The 26,272-nt window shown below is 32.7% G+C and overlaps 1 protein-coding gene across 1 annotated transcript; it reads right to left on the reverse strand.

The window, feature by feature from the left end:
- Positions 1–11,251: 11,251 nt before the first annotated feature.
- Positions 11,252–15,227, reverse strand: LOC104102237 (IAA-amino acid hydrolase ILR1-like 3). The gene is made up of 5 exons (XM_009609904.4): positions 14,769–15,227; positions 12,737–12,862; positions 12,334–12,648; positions 12,093–12,221; positions 11,252–11,816 (listed from the first exon to the last, which is right to left on the reverse strand). Exons 1-5 carry the CDS (start codon positions 15,138–15,140, stop codon positions 11,442–11,444), a joined length of 1,317 nt encoding a protein of 438 aa, XP_009608199.1. The 5' UTR covers positions 15,141–15,227; the 3' UTR covers positions 11,252–11,441.
- Between the last annotated feature and the right edge of the window lie 11,045 nt (positions 15,228–26,272).

The raw sequence follows: 26,272 nt of genomic DNA on the forward strand, positions 1-26,272 counted from the left end.
AGGAGGCTACAAGCGCCTCTGCCTCGGATGTGGCCCTTGCAAGCTCAGCGACCAACCGAGTCTCGAGCTCTTCAACCTTCTGGGCTCGGGCCAAGTTCTCCTCTTCCACACTTTGGAGTTGATGCTCAACCGAAGACATTTGGGCCCGAACCGCATCTTTCTCAGAGGAGAGACGGTTCATGTTCTGCTTCCACCCCTAAGTCTCTATCTCTTTCATCTTGGCCTCCTCACGAAGCTGCTCAACCAATTCGGCCTTCTACTGAACCTACAGGATCAAAGTGTTAGTCGCTAATATCAAGTTAATACATAACAAGCTCCCAAAAATTTACATTACCCGTTCAATGAGCTCGGTCTGATCTTGATGAGCTCTTGTCAGCTCGGCTAGAATACTCATGATCTCCTCTTCTTTTTGCACATAAAGGAGTTTGAGGGCGTCTCTCTCCTCCGCAAGCTTTTTGAGATCAACCTCACATCGGGCCAGCTCAACTCGGTATTTGGAGGACGCTTGTACAGAAAGGAAGGAAATCAGACTTAGAGAAATAAGAACAAACGCAAACATGGTAACATGGGCTAAAACTCACTTGGTTCAGAAGCCACTAAGCCTCATCAAAAATGAGTGATGTGTCCAGGTCGGGAACATCATCGACCCCCGCAAAGCAGCCCCGAAATATATCATCCCCTTCGGGGGCCATCCCCACATCGGGGGTCCCCATGGACCGGGCATCTCGAAACTGCCCCTCAGAGAACGTGGGGTCGGGCGGCAAATCATCAATGTTAATTGCCTCGAGCGAGTCACTTGGGGCATTCTCTTCTTTTTAAAGGGCCTCAGAACTAGACCATTCGGGCACACCCGCCGGTTGCTCATCACGACAGGAGGCATCATTAACACCCGATGACTCGGGGACTCTGCTCGGACCTTCCTCCGAGATCACCTCGGTCTGCAGTTGAACCTCCTCGACCGGCACCGGCTCAGCAGTTCTCGAAGCTTCGATGCCTCCCCTCTTCCGAGCCATCAGTAGGCAGTCGGCATCTTCTCCCTCCTCATCTTCATCTCGTAGTGTTTGGACTACATCGGCAGACAGAACGACGGGATCAGTCTTCGACTTTCGAGCCCTGCTTTTCCTGGGCTTTGGGGTATCTGGAGGCGAGGCCCTTCTTCTTTTCTTGTCTTTGGTCGGCTTCGGGACCTCCTCTTCCCCGGGGAGAGGCAGCCTCATGATGACATTATCTCTAAGACCTGTATGAGAAGAAATCAAGTTAAAAAGAAGTATTTCACAGAAAAGCATCAAACACGGACAGGGGAACTTACCATGATTTTTGGCCTCCCATCGACCCTTGACCAAATCGCGCCACGAGCGCTCAACATACAAAGAGATTGAAACCAGTTGTCGAACCCAACCTGCAAGGTCCGGGACTGCACCAGGAAACTAGGGGAAGCTGCATCATAAAGAAGAATATAGATGAGAAGAGGTAAAGGAAACATAACAAGTAATCAAACGTTATCGGTAAGGTTCTACTTACGCTTCATGTGCCATTCTTCGGGGAATGGCATCTTCTCGGCGGGGATTAAGTCGGAGATCCTGACTCGGACAAACCGACCCATCCATCCTCAGTCATTGTCCTCATCTATGCTCGAGAACAGCACATTCGTGGCTTGGCGCTGAAGCCTTATCAGTCCGCCCCGATAAAGACGGGGGCTGTATAGCCTAATGAGATGATCGAGGGTGAAGGACATCCCCCCGACCTTGCTCGAGAAGAATCCGAGCAAAATGACAATGCGCCAAAAAGAGGGGTAGATATGGCCTAGGTTACCTGGTATTGGCGGCAGAAGTCGATTATGACAGGATCGACGGAACCCAGTGTGAAAGGGTAAGTATACACACTTAAGAACCCTTTCACATGAGTGGTGATGTCCTCCTCGGGGGTAGGAATCACCACCTCTTTATTTTCCCAGTGGCTATCTTTTTTCACCTGCTCGAGATCGCCTTCGGATATCGAACAGATGTATCTAGACATGAGCTCGCATCGGCCAGGAATCGAAGAGGGTTTTTCGACTTTAAAGTCGGAAGTAAGTTCACATGTCTCGGGGATGCACTCTTCGATACATGGCTCCACTGGTGTTTTGTCACCGGCCGGCCGTGATGAGGAGACCTTTTCCTCCTGAGGAACGATCTTTGATGTTTTTGCCATTGCTATATGAGGTTTAAGGAAGAAGAAGGCGGAATTTGTGTTTTAATAAGAGATTGGCAAACGGAAACCGGCAAAGTTAAGGAACTTGAAGAGAATAAAAGAGCTCTTGAAGATTAGAAGAAGTTTGAAAGTAAAGTTTGAGAAGATTATGAAGGTGGTCTATTTATAATAGCCACTTTGATAGTTTGAAAGCACCGGTGACCGATCATCAAATGGCGTTAATTAATGACCTTGGAAATTGTGCAGACGCGACGCTTTAATCGCTTATGTCGCTTACTTCACGATGTTGACGTCATAATTGATCGAGGTATTAAATCGAAGTCTCAAATTCGTTTCTTCTCGTTACACTCCAAAAAATGAGGGGACTATCTGTATACGGTCGAAATCGGGCATACCCGATTTCGTTGGCAGGGGAGTTGCGAGGCATTGTTTGCAGACCGGTTTGGTTTATTTTATTATCCAATTTATCTATTTAATTCGTTGTTTATCAATTGGTACTGGGTTAAATCATATATTCTTAAAACTACAATATAAGTTTAATTGTTACTCAATTTTTAGGGTAAACGGTTTTAAAGAAAAATATTGTCGAAGAAATGATGCAAAGATCGAAGTAATAAATCTGTATTTCACAACTTTTAATAAACTTTGATTTTATCATCTTTTTTATGCTCTATAAGTTGAAGTAACATTAAGTAGTGATTTTCTTGTAATAGTATCGAGTTAAGATTATGTCCGCTTTTCGGGTTATAGATTTATGTTTATTTATAGTCGAAGTAATAATCTCATGTTCTGTGAGATTTACTTATAATGAAAGATGAAAAGCAACCTCAATGGGTGCAAAAGCAACTACTCCCTCCTTTCCATGAAATTGTTTGACTGGGCACGGAGTTTAAAAAAAAATAAGATTTTTAAAATTTGTGATCCTAAACAATTCAAAAAGGGCCAGAGTATTTGTGTGGTTATAAAAACTTATCATTAAGGGTATAATTGTAAGTTTAAGCAAAATTATTTTCAAATTTAGAAATGGGTCATTCTTTTTTAAACAGACCAAAAAAGAAATAGATTCACATAAATTAAAACGGAGGTAGCACATTTTTTCCACGGTGACGATTAGAAGGCGAAGCTGCAGTTACTATTTGACCCAAAATCTAATTTTGGAGGAAACAATAAAATTTATGTTTTAAGGCCTCTAGCAATCGATTTGATCCAAGATTCGAGCAAGGAAAATAATGAATGTAAACAATGAAATAAAATAAAGTGATAAAGAAGTGTTTACTCGTAAAATGATACAGTTGAATTTATATGTGGTTTCTAGACAAGTGAATTAATTCAATCCTGAAATAATAAAGTAATTGAAAAAATATGCAATACTTAACCTTGAAATGAAGATAAAATAGCAGAAACAGTAATTTCGGAAGCAGGGCTTTCGGGCACAACAACAATAAAATCAAGGAGTAAGAAGATAAAATTGTATAAAACTTTGAATTGATTATAGCATAAGTTTGCCAGAAAATTAGTGTCCTTTACAGTAATAACATAGCTCACTATTTATAGCTGTACCTAGGGAACAAGGTCCTAGGATCATGCTCTCCTTTAATGGTATTTATGAGGGCCATTGAAGAATGTGTAATGGTGAGCATAAATGACAAATTCTTTGTAACGGGCAGTGCACTAAAGACTGTGAAATATTCTCCATTTAATGCTATTGGGCGGCAGATATTTATTGCATCTTTATTAGCGTCATTCTTTCCGGTGACAAACAGAACAATTGTATTCGGTTTTAACTATCCTCCGCTTTCGACTCCACGAGTCACTCTCTTATGCAACCACTTAGCATAGAATATTTTATCTTATACAAGAAGATCTTATTATAAGTGAGCTTCGATGGGCCATATCGGCTACAATGTTTGCAATCTCTGTAATGATCGGACAGAGATTAAAGACGAGATTAAATAAAGAAGAACACTGACAAGTTTTCTATTGTAAGCCTGTTTTCTCTATTTTACTGATGATCCCCTCTTGAAGCAGTATGGTGGCTTTTATAGCAACGGGGGAGGCTTTGCCGCTCCGAGTTTTGGATCAGTACGTCAGGGAATTAGGTAGTGGATAGCGAAATCCTCGATAGTGATAACCGTATCAGCGTAATGCCTGTTATATCCCTATTTTAACACGGATCAAATTACAATATAACCTATTGAAAATCCCGAGGTTTAATTAATTTTAAGGGAGTCGCCACCTAATTAAATTTAAGGTGAATTAGAACACATACTAAAATACTTAAGTTAAACTCCGTTTTATGGTCTTAACCTTAAGATTCTAAGTAAGGATTTTAAATATTCTAAAAGGAAGATTTTTAAGACACCTTTTAAAATTCGTTAATAAGGGTTAATCGGCCAAACTTAGGTTAATAATTTAAGACTTGTTAAAAAATACTCCGTATTTTGACATGTTTTAGGGAAAACAACTTATAAGTGTGTGACTCAACGTTGAAAATACTTTAGGTGAATACATAAAGTTTATAACTACTTAATATATAGATTAAAAAAACGGCCTTAAATTATTAGCATTACTTTTGAAAACTGCTTTTGCTCGATTCCAAAAAATTATCAAGGGTGCAAAATCGTTAGGCTTTGTAACTTAAAAAAAAGAAAAGAAAAAAGTCTGTCAAGTTCAATTAAAGAAGCACGTTCTTTCAAAAAAGAAGTTGACCCACTAAACTTACATAGTTGAAATCTGAAACTTAAGTGATTTTCAATAATTCTTTAAGAACACAATTATATACGTGAGTTAACTAATTATCAATAACTAAGTGAGAATACTAAATAAAGAAGTTAAAATTAAATCATCAACCCCCTTGTTAAGTGTAGAACCAAATAATATAATCAAATTGACATTAAAATTTAAAATAGAGTAAATGTAAATAATGAAGGCCGCCATAGGCGACCCCAAGCGAATTCGCTTGTTCTTCTTCTTGATGTCCAATATAGTCTAAGACTCCATAGTAGTGATTCCATGCTAGTCGGGGCGAGTCTTGCATTAAGACTCATATTGCTCCAAATGCATATGCAAAACAAAGGGAAAGAATGCCAAATTAGAGAGAGGAAAATTCTGAAATAAAATAAGAGGCAACTGACTCAAACCAATCTCATAGCTTGGAGCAAAATATAGATTCATTACAGGACGCATATGTTTTACATTTTTTAGCGAGTTCATATATGGCAAATTTAAGGATTTCCAAACACACAATGTCCTAAACGACTACTAGCAGATTTCTTCACATTCAGTTTAGACCAAAAACATATACTTAACAAAGAGTCCAAATAACTTCATCAAAATCCAATTCAACTATATAATAAAAAGTATTCCCGTCTAACGTGAAGTGTTCTTTGGCTAACTTTTAGAAAATTGCAGATTTATTTTTTATGATAACTTGAGGAATTTAGAGAAGTTATTACTTATTCAAAACTCAACTGTAGTTACTAATTAAAGCAAACATTAAGGGGAGTGCTATTTTAAATTAGTTGAGCCTATTGGCTCTATGTTTCAAACAAATTCCAAAGTCCCGTTTTGTACTACATGAAAAGCAACAATTGAAAGTATATTACCAATTCAACAGAACATGCTTCTTCTCATTTTAAAGGTTTGAATTGATTCTCAGTTAAGGGCCAAAAGCCCAAAACACAAAGTCTCAAACATTGTAGTTAATATGGTTTTTTACACGCTTGATCCTTTTTTAACTATAATTTAAATAAATAGCATCATTTATTATTTATTACATAAAGAGCATTTTTTTTCATTATTAACATATTATAAAAATTAAGCTCAACATTTAATAAGTAAACTGACTCACTAATCACAGGAAGTACTTTTTTTGTCCATCTCCATTCTCCCTTTCCAACATTCATCTTCTTCACTCCATTTTTGAAAATCTGATGCATATGTGAATGCCACCTAAATTCAAGATGTATTGACTTATACATCTTTTATACTTTGTATATCAAGTATCACTTTAATTCAAAATGTATTTTTATGTATATATTTTTTGTATATTTATTTGTGAAGTACCATCTTATTTTAAGATGTATTTTTAATGTATATTTCAAATATATTTTACATGTCAAGTGCCATTTTAATTCAGGATGTATTTTTTATGTATATTTTTTTTGTATATTTATATGCCATCTTAATTAAATTTAAGATATATTTTTATGTATATTTCACATGTTTAAGTGTCATCTTAATTGAAGATGTATTTTTTATGTATATTTTTTTGTATATTTTATATGTGTTAATTCAATGTATATTTTTTATATATATTTTTTTATATATTAACATATATTATTATCGAAGTAAGATCTTTATGTTAAGAACGGAAGAAAGAAGGAAGAGAAAAACTTAAAAAAGATAATTAAAAAGAAAATAAATGGAATAAATTTAGAAAATATATTGGCTTCGATAGAAAATAAAATTAAGAAGATGAAGAAAAAGAAGGAAAGCTAATAGATAAAGAAAAAAAAAAGCATAATTTTTGTACAAAGAATTATTGACTTTCCATTCAAATTGCTTATGTTTAGGGATTAGTAATTAATATTCCTATTTTAATGAAACTGTATGCTACAAATATAAATATTTTCCTGTCACGACTGTAATATTGAGTTTCATGCTAAGAATTTGTTATATTTCTTTTTAACTGTGACAATTATGTAAAGTTTCCTAGTTAATATTCTTGAGCTTCTGGCATAAGTGGCCACTCGGCCAAAACATATATCAGTCGATGACCCGTAGTTTTATATTATAATTTGTAGCCAAAAACAAATAACATATTCTAACCAACAAATATTTTTAAGCGCCCCTTTGTCCCTCCTTCACTAGTCCTTTCCTTCTAACCAGCAGTAACAATTGCCTGATTTTTAGAAATATAATTAGTTGATTTTAGATAAAAACAAATGAAAGCATTTCAAAAAATAGTAAAGATAAATTTGCAATGAGAAATTACTATTTTGATGCACCTAACATAGAAAAATCAAAGGACCTATAATTGTTCCTCATTGTCGGCCTTAGCCATTATCGATCACATTAACTTCTCTTTTACAATTCCATCTTTTCTTTTTTTGGCTCACCAAAAATAACCCAAAGACTGAAAAATTCTCATAGTTAAATTTTATATATATATATGTATGTATTATAATCAATGTATACTGTATAAAAACTCAAAATGTATATTTATATTAGGTTGGGTCATTCCTATTTTAATTTGGTTATTATTTGTTAGACTGAAAAATAAAAAAAATGCTACCAAAAAGTTATAGTTTTCGGTCATTATATTTTTTGTGTGAGTTACTAGCAGTTTTTATGATTTTTATATGAGAAAATATAGTTGTATGACTTTAATAAAAATAAATCATAATTATATGACCATTTGTGAAATTTACTCTTCACTATCACGAGCCTGCCCTCTTTCCAAAGATATATATATATATATATATATATATATATATATATATATATATATATATATATATATATATATATATATATATATGCATGGCGAAAATCCTTTATGTAAAAAAAAAAGGACTGTCAATCACTAAAATGCAAGTGTGGCGTTTAGTGTCATTTTCTTTCAAGAAATGTCCTATATAGAGGAGTCGAGTATTAAAATAACATATATTAAATTAGTTGAACTTTGTGCGTGTGCAAAACATGGTTGCATCATTAATTTGAAAAATGCATAGTATTCACTATATAAAATATATACAAAATAGACTGTCACTATACAATTTATATACAATAGACTGTTACTATACAAAATATATACTTTGTCACTACACAAAAATATACAAAATAGACTATCACTATATAATTTATATATAATAAACTATTACTATACAAAATATATACAACATAGACTGTCACTATACAAAAATATATTAAATATACTGTCATTATACAAAATACACTGTCACTATACAAAAAATATACTAAATAAACTATCACTATACAATTTATATACAATAGACTATCACTACACAAAAAATATACAAAATAGACTGTCACTGTACAATTTATATATAATAGACTGTCACTATACAAAATATATACTAAATAGACTGTCACTATACAAAAACGTATACAAAATAGACTGTCACTATATAAAATATACAAAATAGACTGTCATTGTACAAAAAATATACAAAATAGATATTTTGACTATTAGATGTAATATGTTTGGGCCGGAGGAATATTTCGGGTCAATGGGGAAAAATGAGCTATTAAAATTTTAAGGGGCTATAGAGGATAGTTTTCTCAATATTCTTCAGTCATTTTAGATCATTAAAGCACACTAATATATTTTAAAGATCATGGCAAATTTTAAGGTCGCAGCTTTTGATGTGTGGGTTAGGCAAGTCACACATTTGAACCCTGCCACAGATAAAAATCTAATATTTAAGTGAAGAGGGATATAAAGACGGACCTATCATCCCCGAGTTCCGAACTATGCGCCATTTTCCTCCGGAGATTTCTCGGTTATTAAAAAAAAAAAGGACCGGAGCCCCTTAAAGATAGCCTTCTTTGCATGGTCTGCTACTTGGAATGCCATTCTCAATTTGAGAAATAAGGGATGTATAAGTTGTATGTGCAAGAAGGGGAGCAAGGGCATTGGTCACTTGCTCCACATTTCTAAGTTAGCGTCAAGAATATGGATTTCGTTTATTGCTTGTTTAACGCTCTGTGGTACCTCCGGAATAACATCTCTTGGGTACTTTCCGAACGGGTTCGGGAGACTATCAAGACTTGGAGGTACAAGCGAAATCCATACCGATCTTCAAGAATCTTGGATCTTATAGCCTCCAGAAGATAAGTACAGACGTCTGCATACCGATCCTCAAGACTCTACCAAGCTTGCCCATGACTCATAAGACCTATGCAGCCTAGTTAGGGCTCTGATATCAACTTATCACGACCAAAAATTCTAACTATGGGGTCGTGATGGCGCCTAACATCCGCTTGCTAGGCAAGCCAATATTAGCACAACAACTAAAGCAATTTAACAACTAAGATAAATTAATAATAATAAAAGGGTGAAATAGCATAAACGTATTATAGAAATACAAGCATCGATGTCTAAGACTGTCCCCAGAATCCGGTGCCACAAGTACATGAGCCACTAATAATACTAAATACAAGTCTGAAATAGAAAATACAATATTGTCTAGTATAATAAACAATAGATAAAAATAGGAAGGAGATTCTAGGGTCTGCAATCGTCAATCAGCACTACCTCAAGTCTCCTAGAAGAAGAGGGTATGAGCAATTACCTCTGAACACCGCTGGGACCAACACCAGAATCTGCACAAGAAGTGTAGAAGTGTAGTATGAGTACAACCAAATCCATGTACTCAGTAAGTATCGAGCCTAACTTTGACGAGGTAGTGACGAGACTATGACAAGACACTGACTGTAAACATGTATGTGTTATAAGAAGAAAAGCAATAACAAGATAGAGAAACGAATAACTACATAATAAGCGGGATAAGAAAATAAATGACAGAGGGCCCCAGAATATCATCACATCACAATCTTATAACACAATACGGTAGCGGAATATAACAACCAAGAATAATCACAATTCATCTTTTCTATTGCGGCACGCAATCCGATCCACATATCCATACCAATATTGTTGCAGCGTGCAATCCAAATATATATAATACTGTTGCGGCATGCAACCCGGTCCAATATATATAATCATATTATTGCGGCGTGCAACTCGATCCAATATATATAATCATATGTTGCGGTGTGCAACCCGATCCAATGTATATATAATAATACTATTGCGGCGCGCAACCCAATCCGATATATCATTAATAACCAAATACGGAGAATCTCACAACATAGCATAAAAGGAAACTAAGACGCATCATTCTCTAAGGCAATCCTAGATAACATAGTAGAGTGAAACAGGAAACAAGTAAAGGCAATAAAGCTAGTAAACGCATAAATTAGTAGAAGCATCTATCTAATAAAATGTGAGAGCATGTAACAAGTAGAGGCGGACAATAAATAAAGACATGAATAAGTGAAAGTATGTAACAAGTGAAGACATGTATTTAACAAGTAAAGACATGTATCAAGTAAACAATACATCGCAAGTAAAAACATGCAATAAATGATCATTACTAAAACTGTATTTCTCTTCAAAGTGCATTTACTGCTTCTTTCTATTTATTATTTTTTTTCCTTGTAGATTCTTGAAGTTTAAGGATTTCTACATGATATTCTCTCATGTTTTCTTGATACTAAGATTAGGAGAGGAGTTAGTTTTTTATTTCAATGCAATTTACTTGTAGATACATATGACCTTTACTGCAAGAAATGAACGGCAATGTTATTATCTGATAATGTTTCTTATAGATGTACATCGGTCGTGTATACTTTAAAAGATATTATTTGTGCAAATGTATACATTCTGGTTTTCTATAGTTGTTATACGTTATTGATAAGTGTGCTCCTTTTGCTCTCTACACTTTTTAAAAATTATTTCGTATAAAAAGTAATTTTTAGTTATAAAATTGTAAAATGTTTGTACTAATTAGCATGGTATACGTGTGTTACACGTATTCAAAAACCAGTATCTCAAAATAATATATATTCACATTTGGAGCAGCCGATAATTAAGTGTAGTTTTGGTTTCAGCTAAATGAATTACTATATTTTTTTCTTCTGGTTAATTAGTCAAAGGAATACTGGTTTTGCTCTAAATGAACCGTCTGATTTCGTTTATATGTACAGTAGTTTGAATCAAGTTAGTCAATTCATTGACTTTGCAGGAACTTGCTAATTACAAAAGAAAGAATATTTAAATGAGGAACTTGCTAATTACAAAAGAAAACTCAAAAGAACAACTCTGGACTTAAACGGTTCTACTTGCATAAACTAAGAATTAGCAACTGTTTTGCATAAACTATTTATATGAATTATGGAAGCGATAAAAACAAAAATACACCTGGAGACCCTAAAAAGTAGAGGAAAAAGTCGAGAAACATGACAGACTCAGTTGCTAGCAGTTCAATCATACTATCTAAAACTAACTCACATCCGTGAATTATCCAAACATAATCTGGCGGGAAAAAAAATCAAGCATATTGATGTTTCTGCTAATAAAGAAGCCAAATCTCAACATTTTTGTTAACAAGCAAGATGATTGTTCGATTGCCAAACAGTAACAACAACCAATGTCTATTGTTTCACTCTGACTCAGAATGTGTATCCAAGTAAGATATGGCAACAGCAGCATGGAGGGCTGCTCCTATTGGAAGAACTTCTTCATCAATGGTGAAGTATGGGGAGTGCAAACCTTTAATAGCAGACACGTCTGTTTTATTTTGTGTCCCAATGAAGAAAAATGCAGTTGCCATCTTCTGGGAATAGAACCCAAAGTCCTCTGCAGCCATTAAAGCCGGGGAATGCTGCACGTTATTCTCGCCAAGCAAGATTTCTCCAACTCTTTTACCATGATCATAGATAGTAGGATCATTTATAGTTGGAAGATATGGCCTCATTTCCTCCATGAAATCAATGGTGGCAGAGCATTGATGTACTCCTGCCTGAGTCTCAATGATCTGTGAGTAGCAAGTATTTCTAGTGTTACTCATCAACAATAACATTTAATACATACCCAACAACATATTACTAGAAAGCTGGACTATAGGTAATGTGGAAGAATTTATTCTGAAAAGCGTAAAGCACAAGTTGTAGATTTATCTGTTGACCCTTCTATTGACTGATATTTCAGGTGAAGTTAGCAAGGCTACAGTTTATATAGAAGCTCAAAAGGTCGGAAAGTTCTCTAGAAGTTGGGGAGGGACTTGGTCCCCTCGCAAAACCCTGATGCATACCTCTTTGATCCTCTGCTTAAGATAGGAATATCCTTCTAATGTCATGAACCGGAAGGTTCCACCAAACCTTACACTTGCAGGGATTACATTTCCAGCTTGACCACCATCTACAAATGTAACAGAGACAACCTGCATATAATTACAAATCAACAGGGATCTTTAGACCATTCTGCTCGGAATTTAGGATTCTAAACAAAAAGCAGATTATATCGTAACTAAATGGAAACAGAGCGATAAATACCCTAGGCTCTAGAGGATCAGTTTCTCGAGAAATAAGTTGTTGGAGTGCAAGAACTGCCATAGAAGCAGCCAACATTGGATCCTTAGTTTTATGTGGTGTTGCTGCATGGCCGCCTTTCCCTTGCACTACTGCAGTAAACCTGCTTGATCCAGCCATAATAGGACCAGGTCTCGAACCAATAGTGCCTACGGGCATAAATGGCCAGACATGCAAGCCAAATATTCCTTTAAACCCATCTAATGCGCCTTCTTCTAACATATAGGAGGCACCAGCATATCCTTCTTCTGCAGGTTGGAAGACAAGCTTAACCGTGCCCTTCAGTTCAGAGTGAAGTATTACCCAAATAAGTTTATTAGAATTTAGAAAAACATGGTTAGGTCATCAATAATAATTATTCTCCTACCTTCAACTTGTCCCTTCTGTTCTGAATCAATCTAGCTGCTCCAAGCAGCATGGTGACATGAGCATCATGGCCACAGGCATGCATTTTGCCATCAATCTTGCTTTTGTACTCCCAATCTACCAACTCCTTCAAAGTTACACTTTGAATCAGTTAGCCTAGTCATTGTAGAGGAATTCTATCTTCATTTGAGGAAGTACGATTGACCAAAGATGAAATTCTTTCCTCTAGTAAAAACATTTAACAAAGCACAGATTGAGCAAGGATGATAATAAGATCAATATTCTGGTCATTCTTTTTGCTGCCTCCCAAGGGGGTCGCAGAACAGAATGGTGTGACCTGAGAAATACCCTTGTTTCAAGTAATGCTCACCAAATAGTTAATTCAGAAACATATTTTCAACTCTCAAATTTGCAATTGTTCTCAACCTTTCATTTGAATCTAATTCTGCTTACCACCTAGTGAAAGCAATGAATGATTTGCTTGTAACCAAACATGTTACACCAAAATTTCCCATTATCGTCACACATAAGTATGATATAATTGACATATAGTGTATTTGTGGTGGAATCCTCAAATAGAAGATAAGGCGAGCATCACATCAATTTCCTAAAGTTCAACCATGACAAAGACAGAAGATCCACAATGTCAACTTCTTAGCAGCTCAACACTGAGGAATTGGCTTGCAAAGGAGGGAGGTGAGAACAACAAAAAATTTGATGATATGGTAAAGGAGCCAAAAAGATGAACGAATGGTAATTTCAAGCCGCCGAAGTTATACACTGTCAGATGCATGCTTGATGTAACTGATACAGTAGTTTGGTGGTTGCATCCACATCACGAAGAATATGTTTCACTTTCACCCTTTCTTTTTCATAAGGAAGACTAGGTTTAACTTTTAGTGGCTTATATTGGAGATGCTAGGGTGGACTCGATCTGTTCAAGCATGTAACGAATAATGTTAATTAACTGTTTAACGTTAGAATTTGAAAGTGATTTCCCCTTCTTCAATCACTACGTATAGTTTACAGGTTCATTTATAGCATTACTTGTTCTATAATGCTCAGCTGGGTGCATATGATTTACCCTTCAAGCTTGGGCAGTGTCAAGAAAACTCGTCACTCTTAAAGTCTTTCCTTGAGTGACAAAATAACCAAGTAACTTTAACCTAATTAGCTGACTTTAAAGGCTAAGTTGACCAATTCTGTGAGAGATGTTTTACCTAAAGTATCCTTACCAAAAAATATTTCACCTAAGTTATTTAGAGTTTCAAAAAGAAAAGCTCTATTGCACACAAGAAAGATACTATCAAATAATTAAGCTTATGTTTTGGAGAAACTCAGTACAGTATATAAGTAACTGATGGCAAGAAAAAAACAAATAAAAAACACAGATGCACACAAGGGCAAAAGTAAAATAATAATAATAATCATACTAAAAAACTTAACCCGATATGAGTTTCATTCACAAAATGCAACCATAAATCAGTTGACAGAAAGTTTTTGAGGCAATTACAATCCCTCCCCCCCCCCCCCCCCCCTTTTTTTTTTCCCCAACCAACCAAATCAATGCAATCATTTAACAAAATAACAAATCATTGGATGGTAAATTCGGATACCATAAATGCATAATATGGCCAAATCAAAAGATGAAAAGAATAACTACTAAATAAGATCAATCCTTTCAACGTTATTGGGTTTCTTTCACAAAACATAACTATGACAAATCAGTTTTACGATGATAATTGCCACCATTCAACCTCAAGAATAAGCCTGTTCCCTAGGCTCTAGCTAATGAAGGCAATTAAAAAGAATATTCCCTTTGAGCAAAAAAATGAAATATTTCTATATTTATAAATAATTTAAATTTAAACTTCTCGTTAATAAAATAATTTATAGCCATATAGTTTTAAAAAAATCATTTTCGTATTAAACTCAAAAACAAATAAATTAGGTTGGAGGGAGTAACAAGAATAAATTTTGGAAAAGGGCCGCAGAGAAACTGAAGTTAAAAATAGAAGAAGCAAGAAAGAGACCTGAAGGGGGAGAGCATCCATGTCAGCTCTCAGACCAAACCAAGGTTGAGCACCTGACCCTATGGTTCCCACCACACCGGTTTTAGCCACAGGCCACATGTACTTGACGCCAAGCGAGTCCAGCTCATTTCGGACGAGTTGACTGGTTTGGTGCTCTTGAAATGACAATTCTGGGTACTCATGGATTCTCCTTCTCACCCTTCTCAACCAATCCAAGAACTCCGGTTGCCTCGCCGATTCCAGAAGCTCCCGAGTTAGTGACCCCGTTTCAGATCCCAAATCAGTTTCTGTATCTGCAGCCCATGAATTGTACGGAAAGCTCGTCGATAGTAATGTCAATATGAGTATCAAGTCTACGCAAAACGAACCCATCCCTGGAAACCACCAAAGATCTTAAGGTCCTTAGGCTTCGTCACTCCCAAAGGACTAAAAATAATTCGACTTTGATTTTATTTTTCACCACTATTAGTAACACATATATCAAATTATGATTTGGGTTATTTGGATTATATGTAATTTATTTTAAAATTTAAATTCTTCGAATAAAAATTATATATAATTATTAGATATCAATTAAGAAACAGGACATGAAACTGTTTCTCATATCTCGTACTGGATAACATATTTTCTTTTTATATCTGTAACATCCTTGATCCTAGTGCTTGTATTTATTTCGTGGTCTATATTAAAGAGTACTAAACATATCACGTTGTAATTTATCTTGTTTGAACATATTATTTCAACAAAATTCTTACTACCACTTTATGTTTTACTTCAAAGTCGAATAAGTTTTATCCTTCTACCTTTTCACCATAAAAACATAAATCTCTCTTTAATCTTTGCTTATAGTTATTGCATTATTCATTACCTAACATTGTTAAATTGTCATGTGATCTTTTATTAGTTTACTAATTGACTTAATATCTTGCTTATTACCCTTTTGATAATCATATATAAATATAAATTTTTTATTCCTAAAAATTAATATTTTTTTTTACTTTTATCCTCTTACTTAGAACTCTTTCGTCATTTAAATCTATCATCGAATATTTTTGAGTATTATTTAATTATTTAATATACTTATCCTTAAATTAATTCAAATTATAAATATTCTCACACTCTCTTTATTTTCCTCTTTATATATTTTTACCCCTATTATGAAAATTTAATTAGTTTTTTATATTAGTATTTTACCAGTAATCAAAATATGTAATATCACATTTTATTTTAAGTCATAACTTTGAATTAGTCTAAAATATTGAATACATAAGTTTTTTTAATTAGCAAATTTTAAATCTATTGTATTTTCTTATAATTAGTTTATATCACGTGCAATTAAAATTTCTTTCTCTTTTAGTTTCAAGTTTAACTTTTATTTTCGTTACTAAATTATCTACGTGAGACATTTATTTTGTGTTCTTAATATTTTAATTTGTTATCCTATTATTATTTTTCTTTATCTAATAAAACATTAATTTTGCAGTCCTATCTATAGTTTGAGCATTTTTACTATAATTTTAATCTAATCTCAAGTTCAAATTATCTTTCCCTTCTATTTATAATTTTAAATGTTTTTAAATTTTTAATTATTGCTATTACACTACCTAATATATAGTATTTCATGTTTTCATGTGGCCTTCATTATATTTTATATTTTATTCTACTATTCTCAATAATATTTTCTGAATAAATAAGCTTTTTATTTTTAAAAAGAAAAACAAAAATTATTAAAAAAAAGAAATTTTAAATTGGCAGTTTTTTATTTTTATTTTTTAATTTTAGTTTTTTATTTTAAAATAATTTAAAAAATCCAACTTGAAACTACTCTCCAATTTGAATGGACAGTGTTTTTTTAATTTTTGTTTTTTATTATAAAATATTTTATTTTATTATTTTATAGATATTTAAATTAAAAAATAATAACTAATAACTAATTATTAACTAAATAACTAATTATTAACTACTTATGCCATATGGTATTTTTTAAATTGGCAGTTTTTTTTAATTTTTTTTAATTTTATTTTTTATTTTAAAATAATTTAAAAACTCCAACTTGAAACTACTCTCTGTTTTTTATTTTAAAATAATTTTAAAACTCCAACTTGAAACTACTCTCCCATTTGAATGGACAGTTTATTTTTTAATTTTTATTTTTTATTATTTTATAGATATTTAAATTAAAAAATAATAATCAATAACTAATTATTAACTACTTATGCCATGTGACTTTTTTCTAGGCTGCTACTTGGCTTAAGGAGAGAGCTTTCTCCTCTCCTTTTAATAATATATAGATGGTAGTGGTTGGTTTGTTTTCTTTAATTGTAACTAGTGTTAGCCCGGATAATTTGACAAAATATTAATCTTATAAAATTATGATATAATATATCATATTATTTTAATAAATATTAGTTATATTTTATTATTTAATATAGTATGCAGAAATATAACAAAATCTATACAAACTCAAAGGATACACATCATATAGTAACAAATAAATTATTTGCTCCTTATTTATTCTTATTGTCAAATTAGCAAGTAGTTAATACTATACATTTACTAATGTGACTTTTTATTAACTTGTCAATGGACTTAATATTTTGATACTACTTCTCTTTTAATATAACATAGATATATATTTTCTTACTCTTGAAATAAAATTATTTTTTAAACTTATGTTATATTGTTCAAAATTCTTCAATTATCTAAATTTATTGATAATTTTATTGAGTGTTATTTATTTATCTTTTATTTTTTAAAATTAATTTAAAATATAAATATCTTAAAATTATCTGTATCCCCCTCTTTTCATACATTCTTTCTACTGTAATATTTGATTAGTTTATTATTTTGTAGTTTACTACAAATTTAAATAATGTAATATTTTTTACTAAATTATAATTTTGAATTCATCAAAAGTATAAAGAGATAAGCATTTTATTATTTTTATAAAAAAACCCTACCAATATTTAAAAAATTATTAATTTGTGTTATATCTATAATATGCTTATCTTATATTATAATATCATAATACTATTTTATATTTTTCATTATAAAATTATGAGTTCTATTTATTAACTAAATTTCCTAAATGAGAAATTTAATTAGTATATATATTTTACGCTATCGCTTGAATATTTGTTTTTAGTATTCTTCCTTTATAACTATTTGTTTATTATGATTTTAGTTATATGTATATGTACAACTTTTCTCATCATAATTCTAATTATAAGTTTTATATTTTTATATTTTCCCACAAATTTATATTGTTTTTTGTTCCTTGTTTATCTAATTGCATTATCAAAATTTAATATTTTTAAATTGTCATATGAATTATTAATAAATTACCAGTTTAATATATACAATGAATATAATTTTGTATTACTCTTGAAATTGAACTTGACTTTATCCTGTATGACTTTCTCTGAGTTATTTTGATATTTAAATTTATAAATAATATTTTTGAGTATTATTTATTTATTTAATTTTATCAGATAAATTTAATGTGAGGATAGAATCACATTATATCTATTATCCTTTTTATACATTAAACTTTGTTCTACAATATTTTGATTTTTTTCGTTATGTTTATCTGTAATACGAATATTATTGTATTAGTTTCTAAATGGATGGTGTTGAATTAGTTCAAAGGTTAAACAAAGAAGTTCTTTTAATATATGTCATAAATCTTAGACTTTTATTCTATTGCTCCTAATTATTTTATTATTTGAAATTATCAATAATATTTTTGAGTATTATTTTGATAGTTTATTATATTTTTTAAGTTAATTTACAATATAATTAGCCTCACACTATCTCTATTTTCCTCTCTTTATATATTATTGTGCATTTTATGATATTGTAGTTTGCTTCTTCTTTTTTTCAGATCGTATTTCACTATAACTCAAAGAGTGATATATTTTATTCTAAATTATAAGGACTAATACTTCAAGTATCTATATGATTAGTAGATCTAATTCAGTTGCTCCTTCAATTTTCTCTCAAGTTCTAACTTTTTTCTATCCCATTCACACAACCCTCTTCTCTGATTTTCTATCCATTTCTTTGCTACTTCAATGCACCAATTATTTGAACCTTTAATTCCCTTTTCTTTCTTAACCGTATATAATTGTTTTACTTCTCTCTCTCTCTCTCTCTCTCTATATATATATATATATATATATATATATATATATATATATATATATATTAGGAAGAAACTACTATCCATTCAATTTGAAGTTTTAGTTTTTTATTTTTTCTTTTCTTTTATTTTTTCTTTTCTTTTATTTTAAAATAATTTTAAAACTTCAACTAAAATAATTTGAATGGGTAGTTTATTTTTTATATTTTCGTTTTTTATTATAAATAATTATACGATATTTACATTTATTAATTCAAATAGAGTAACCAATTAATTCAAAATTTAAAATTCAAAATATATTTTAGTTAGAAAGGTAGTTTATTTTTTCTTAACAATGCCACTTGGCTTAATGAGATTGCTTTTTCTTCTACTTTTAATTATAGATAGAAGATATTAGGAAGAAACTACAATCCATTCAATTTGAATTTTTAGTTTTTTATTTTCTTATTTATTTTATTTTAAAATAATTTTAAAACTTCAACTTGAAAGTACTCCATAATTTGAATGGATAGTTTTTTTTTTTTTTTTTTGTAAATATTTTCGTTTTTCTATTCTAGATAATTATAAGATATTTATATTTATTAATTCAAATAGAGTAATCAATTAATTAAAATTTTAAAATTCAAAATATTTTTTAGTTAGAAAGGTATTTATTTTGTCTTAGCAATGCCACTTGGCTTTTTGTAGTTATGCCACTTAGCTTAATGAGATTATTTTTTCTTCTACTTTTAATTATAGATAGATAGTAGGAAGAAACTACTATCCATTCAATTTGAATTTTTAGTTTTTTTTTTCCTATTTTTATTAAAAAATAATTTCAAAACTTCAACTTGAAAGTGCTCCATAATTTGAATGGGTAGTTTTTTTTTATATTTTAATTTTTTATTATAGATAATTATATAATATCTATATTTATTAATTCAAATAGAGTAACCAATTGATTCAAAATTTAAAATTCAAAGTATATTTTAGTTGGAAAGGTAGTTTATTTTATTTTAACAATGCCACTTGGCTTTTTGTAGTTATGCCACATGGCTTAATGAGATTGCTTTTTCTTCTACTTTTAATTATAGATATATTATTTTATATTGTATTGCTACTTCAAATAAAATATTTGTTATAATTGTCATTTAAAATGTATTGTGTCATATTAGTAAATTCTTTGGTACACAATAATAAAAAGATGAATTATACTAACAATTAGTTTATCGTGGTGGAATTGTTACACTATTCTTCCTTTTTATTTACCCCAAATTCCACCAGAGTCGTGATAACACTTAACCCCCGCCTCTACGTAAACCAAAAACACATTAACCACAAACAAGATTAAAAACATAATAAAGTTTAGTAGGATAACATAAATAAGTCAAAACAAGTACGGTAATACATCAATACAACCCAGAACTGGTGTTATAAAGTTGAACTACTATAATCGAATCATAATCCAAGTATATGAAGCATAACATATGTATTGTCCGAATGAAAGAAACACTAATAGATAAATGATAGAGGTGACTTCAAGGCACTATGGGTCGACCAAAGCAACTCTACCTTGCGTCTCCAAATCTGCTCATACGCAGTCTCCTAGGTCCCACTATTACCAGGCTTAATATGGGTAGTTAAGATGTGCAGCAAGTGCAATATGGGTATAATAATCAATGTATACTTAGTAAGTAACATTGACTGACCCCGTCAAAGTAGTAGCAAAGTTTTGTAAAAAAGATACTACCTTTATATATAATGTGCATGTCACAACCCCAAAATTCCGCCTTTAGGATCATTATGGAACCTAGTCTCTACGACTAGGTAAGCCTTTTACACAACAATATCAGACAAGATATAATAAATTAATATTAAATAAAACTGAGAACAATGGACTAAAACACAGCCAATAACATAATACAACTTTTACAAATCCCAAAACTCGATAATACAGAGTCATAAGCTCTAAGAAGAGTACACAAGACATTCCAAAATACAATACTATTTTGGATTACAATTAAATAGTAGCATAAATAAAGTAACATGGTGACTCCGAGGCCTACGAACCGAACGACAGGTATACCTTGAAGTCTCCAACCGCACAGGCACAACTCTCAAAACTAACATGATCCGAAATACCTGGGTCTGCACAAAAATATGCAGAAGCATAATATGAGTACACCACAGCAGTATCCAATAAGTATCAAGACTAACCTCGGTGAAGTAGTGACGAGATTCAAGTCAAGACACTCACTAGACATAAACATGTGCAAGTATATAAATATAAAGCTGACATCAGAAAGAACATCAATATAAAGCTAACAACGGAAATAATATTAATATAAAACTAACAATGGAATAATAGAAAAAACAAATGGAAACACGAAGTAACAGATAATAAAGCAGCAAAATAATCATAACACAGTTAAAGTATGAATGAAATCAATTAAGGAAACAAGTGACAATTCAAGTAATCAAGTCATTCCAACACATGATTTAAAATAAGAATCACCCCGAAGCACCATACCTCATAATCACAAATCATAGGCCATAATCACGAATCTTACACACATGGCACCTTGTGCCCACATTATCAATCACCTTTCCACGACAAATATCTCGTGCCACAACATAAGTCTTACCCGCACGACAAAGTTCACGTGTCACCACGCACATCGTATCCGTGTAAATCGCCCATAAAATATTCGAAGGATTTATTTAAATAAGATAAGGCATGATAACAATTTAAATAAAATAAAGCGTCAAATTAGATAATGCGTTTATTTTAGGAATCAAATAAAGTAAAATAAAATATAATTTATTTAAAGTAAAGTATCAAATGAGATAATGAGTTTAATTTAAGAATCAGTTAAAGTAAAGCATCAAATATGATAATGAGTTTAATTTGAGAATCAATTAAAGTAAAACCTAAGAACAACTTCCTTGTTGTAATCCGTTTTGTTACCAACAACCCAACATAATATGAGATACCAACTCCACGTAAGTAAATTCATCTTGTCAACCAAACCATCAAGTAACGATGGAGACATAGATTAGCACATAAAAATAATGCAGCAAATCATGTAAAATGCATGATACACAAAAGAAGACACAAACCGTTCCAATCACAAAAATACAACAAGAGTCACTTCGAAGTGCCACATATCATAAGCCACAAATCACAATCTTCCTTATATCGCCGTGTGAGCCTTACATTTACTTAAAAAAATAATATTATTTTTAAAATAGCTTCACGCGCTTTAGCCCCCTTATCTCGCCGCGCGTGCTTCAAATGAAGTAATTTTCCTTACTAGCAACACGCGCATAAATTTCCCTTATCTCGCCGTATGCGCATCAATACACCACACTTATACCGCCGCATGCCCATCTCATCACAACAAAATAATCAACCCGCACCACCACGTGCCCATATGCCACAGCATTTGTCAAACAACAATACCATTGCCACAATATTTCTCAAAAAGCAATACCAATGCCACAATAATACATAGCCTATGGCTCAACAACAAGGTATACAAGAGTCTCAACGACAACACAATGAACGGAAGAATAAACTCAAAAGTGTAAGATATTCCATGTAATAATAACTTCAAATAAATGCATAAGAAGAAACACAACAATGAAAAATAATCCATGTGTTAACAACTTCAATTAAATTCATATAAAAATAAATTCAACCCTTTTTCCATCTATTTTGGTCTCTTGAGGCCAAACAGTTATTATTTAGGTTCCGGACTCCAGTTTTATGGGGTGTTTCATATCAGATTTTTATTTTTATTTTTATTTTTATACACACTATATTTAATGGTAAGTTATTGCCAAATGACTTTTTATGGGGAGTAAGGTAATACATCAATACAACCCCTAGAACTGGTATTACAAAATCATGAGCTACTATAATCGAATCATAATTCAAGTATCTGAAACATAATATATGTATTGTCCGAAGGAAAGAAACAGTAATAGATAAATGATAGAGGTGACTTCAAGGCACTACGGGTCGACAAAAGCAGCTCTACCTTGAATCTTCAAATTAGCTCCTATGAAGTCTCATGCATCCCACTACTACCAAGCTCAGTATGGGAACATAAGATTTGCAACAAGTTTAACATGAATGCAATAATCAACGTTATCACGCCCCGACCTCGGGAAGCGCGATCGACACTCAACCGAGATAACCTGGCCAAGCAGACCTGTACAATGCCTCCTACCCAAACTCACCCATGAATAAAGAGAAGATATATTTTATTACTTAGGCAACCAGAAGGTTACATGAATAATCCGAATTTCATTACCGTTAGAACTTCATTCAAGATCTCCCAAAATATTACATTACACATTCATAGTTTAGAAGTGGAAACATATGATACAAATACAACCTTACTAGTTTGACTTTTCCGATACCAACATACAAACCATACTATGTCTACAGAGCATCTAATAGATACAAAAGATTACTATGATAGTACCGACCACAAGGCCCCGACTATATCTCAAAACATAATACACAAGGAACAAAAGATATACGACCCCGAGATGAAGTGGGGCTCACCAAGTCAGCTGGGAAGAGGGTGCACTGCTATCACTGATCAAAGCCGCCTGCTGTGGAACCACCTGCATCCATTAAAGATGCAGCGCCCCCGACAAAAGGGACGTTAGTACATGATGAATAGTACTAGTATGAAATCCAAACACCCCATTCAAGGATTGGAAGCACAACATGAATGTGACGAATCATGAAAACAATAAAAGAGTTTAAATAGCCATTAAAACCACAACAAAATCATTTAAAACTTTCAATAACATTTATGAATTTCAAGTTGGGGATCCTCTATAATAACCTCTACCACAATACCATAATATCTACACAAAACAGCCATACCGTCTCACCCCAATGTATGCGGGTGGAGGTATAATCACAATGCCATAATCTCTACACAAAGTGGCCCTACCGCCTCATCCCAATGTGTGTGGGTAGAGGTGTAATTACAATGTCACAATCTCTACACAAAGTAGCCTTGCTGCCTCACCTCAATGTGTGCAGATGGAGGTGTAATCACAATACCATAATATCTACATAAAGCGGCCCTGCCGCCTCACCCCAATGTATGCGGGTGGAGGTGTAATCATAATTTGGATTCTCAAAACGATAATAGTTTGTACAAAGATTTCTTTTCAAATCAAACCCTTTGGCACCTTTGGCCTTAACAAATATAAGTTCATAAGATTTCATCATATGAGATATAAGAATTTGATCACATTAATTTCGTACAAAACTTTCTTCCCAAAAGGGATATAACATAATTAAGTCCAAATAGAGAATCATTAACATACGAGGGTTTTGACACGTTATGCAATCTGGGAATCAATTTACTAGCTTGAATATCCAACCTCAACAGTGTTTCAAGTTCGAACTACACATGATGGAGTTTTATAAGAATACGGGAATTCCGATACTAGAAGAAGATTTTAGCCTTCATACCTCGAAAGAGCTTTCTGTGGTATAACAATAATGTCCTGACACTCCTAACGATGCCAATCTATAGAAGAGGGGAGAATTACAAGCACGATTAGAGGAATTCGTATGGCTAGAGCTTCTACAATAACAACCCAACCTTTCCTCAACCAATTCAATAACAAAACCACTCAAGACTGTCCAACAACTTTCCCACAATCCCTATTATCTCATGCAAGTGATAAGTCTACTCTCATCACTCATAACTAACACAAATCAGAAATTGGAGAATTGAGAGAAGAAATTCTTACCTTTTAGAAACCCTAGCAAGTTCCTCTTGATGAAATTCCAAGGCTTGGTTAGAGTTGAGTAGTGAAATTCTTGAATCCTCCCCTTTCTCTCTCTAGAATAGCACTCCTCTCTCTCTAAAATATCAGATAATCCCTAAAAAATGACCCCTATGGCTATACAAAATGAAATGGGATCGGGTTATAAAAATAAAAAAATTGACCCTCTGAACTCAACTCTGTGATCGCAGAGTGAATCGCAGATCAGGTCTGCGGCCCGCAAAATGAATTGCAGAAATGGTCCCAAAAACTGGGCTGGTCTGATCCAGTCTGCGGCCCACATATCAATTATGCGGCCGCAAAATGGACTACAGAATTTCCCTTCGGAAATCTTCATGCTGGTTCTACGACGGATGTGCGGCCCGTGAAACGATTATGCGGTTGCATAGTTGATCGCAAAACAACCTCCAAAATTGGCCAATTTCTCTTCTTCACTCAGTGGCGGATCTGCGGTCCACATATCAGTTTTGCAGTTGCATAATGGACTGCAGAAACCTCCTGTTCTGCAATAATTTTTCTTCAACTCCCCAATGCTCTGTTCAACCCAAAAAGTCCGTACCGCGGCCTCAAATACATTAGCCTACCTCGGCACCACAAAACTCCGGATTTTAAGTAAAATTTTATAGGGCCTTACAAACGTGTACTCAGTAAGTAACATTAACTGACCCTGACAAAATAGTAGCAATATTTTGTCAAAAAGATACTACCTTTATATAACATATGCAGTTCATAAATAAACATAATAACATAAACAAAAACATAGAAGCATTGTATAGATTATGCACGGTTCAAGCATAAGATAAATGCATGCTTTCATAAACTATCAAGTCCAGTGCATATGTCAATACATCTCAACAACATATGTAAAGATATGCACAAAGGAGCATTTATATAAAATGCATCAATAAAAGCTTAATATCACTAATGCATGATAAAGACTCGAACTTTATCTCAAACCTACATTTCCCAAGTATCCAAGAACTCGTGTGCACGCCACTAAGAGTGAAACGTAGGAAGGAGACTCATGAGAGATAGATCTATATCCACATGCAATAACAAGCACGGACAACTCAACGTGCATAACATTACCAGTACAGATAATTCAATGTACCATAGCCACAATTAAATGTGAATCTCGTATGCAAATGTAAATGCACATGTACAATGCATGACTATATATAATTCAACATACATATCTACATAATATCAAACTAGGATGTAAAAGATGCCTATAACATTATACTATCATAGAGAAGATGCTTATGTATTCATGTAACAAGTAAAACAATTAATTTAGGTGAATCATGTAAAGCAAGTAAAACCTACAAGCATGCCATAGTAACCCAATATGGATATACACGGTACATGCATATACTCTCGTCACCTCATTTATAGATTATCCCCATACACGTGGCATTTCACAAACAAGTCCGTTTTTGAAAAATTCTCTCAAGTTGAGGTTAAAATCTTAACTTACTTCTAACCCGGGCTAACTTCAAGCTTCAAAATACCCTTTTCTCACTCAAAAGCCCCCATACGTCCACAATTAGTCAAAAAG

This window comes from Nicotiana tomentosiformis, chromosome 1 (assembly GCF_000390325.3).
Source record: "Nicotiana tomentosiformis chromosome 1, ASM39032v3, whole genome shotgun sequence".
Lineage (NCBI taxonomy): Eukaryota > Viridiplantae > Streptophyta > Magnoliopsida > Solanales > Solanaceae > Nicotiana > Nicotiana tomentosiformis.

Coding starts and splice junctions, on each gene's coding strand:
- LOC104102237 (XM_009609904.4), bottom strand. CDS start 15,140: ATGGGTTCGTTTTGCGTAGACTTGATACTCATATTGACATTACTATCG. Junction 12,649..12,736: donor ACAGAAGGGACAAGTTGAAG/GTAGGAGAATAA, acceptor TCTGAACTGAAG/GGCACGGTTAAGCTTGTCTT. Junction 11,817..12,092: donor TTAAGCAGAGGATCAAAGAG/GTATGCATCAGG, acceptor TGCTACTCACAG/ATCATTGAGACTCAGGCAGG.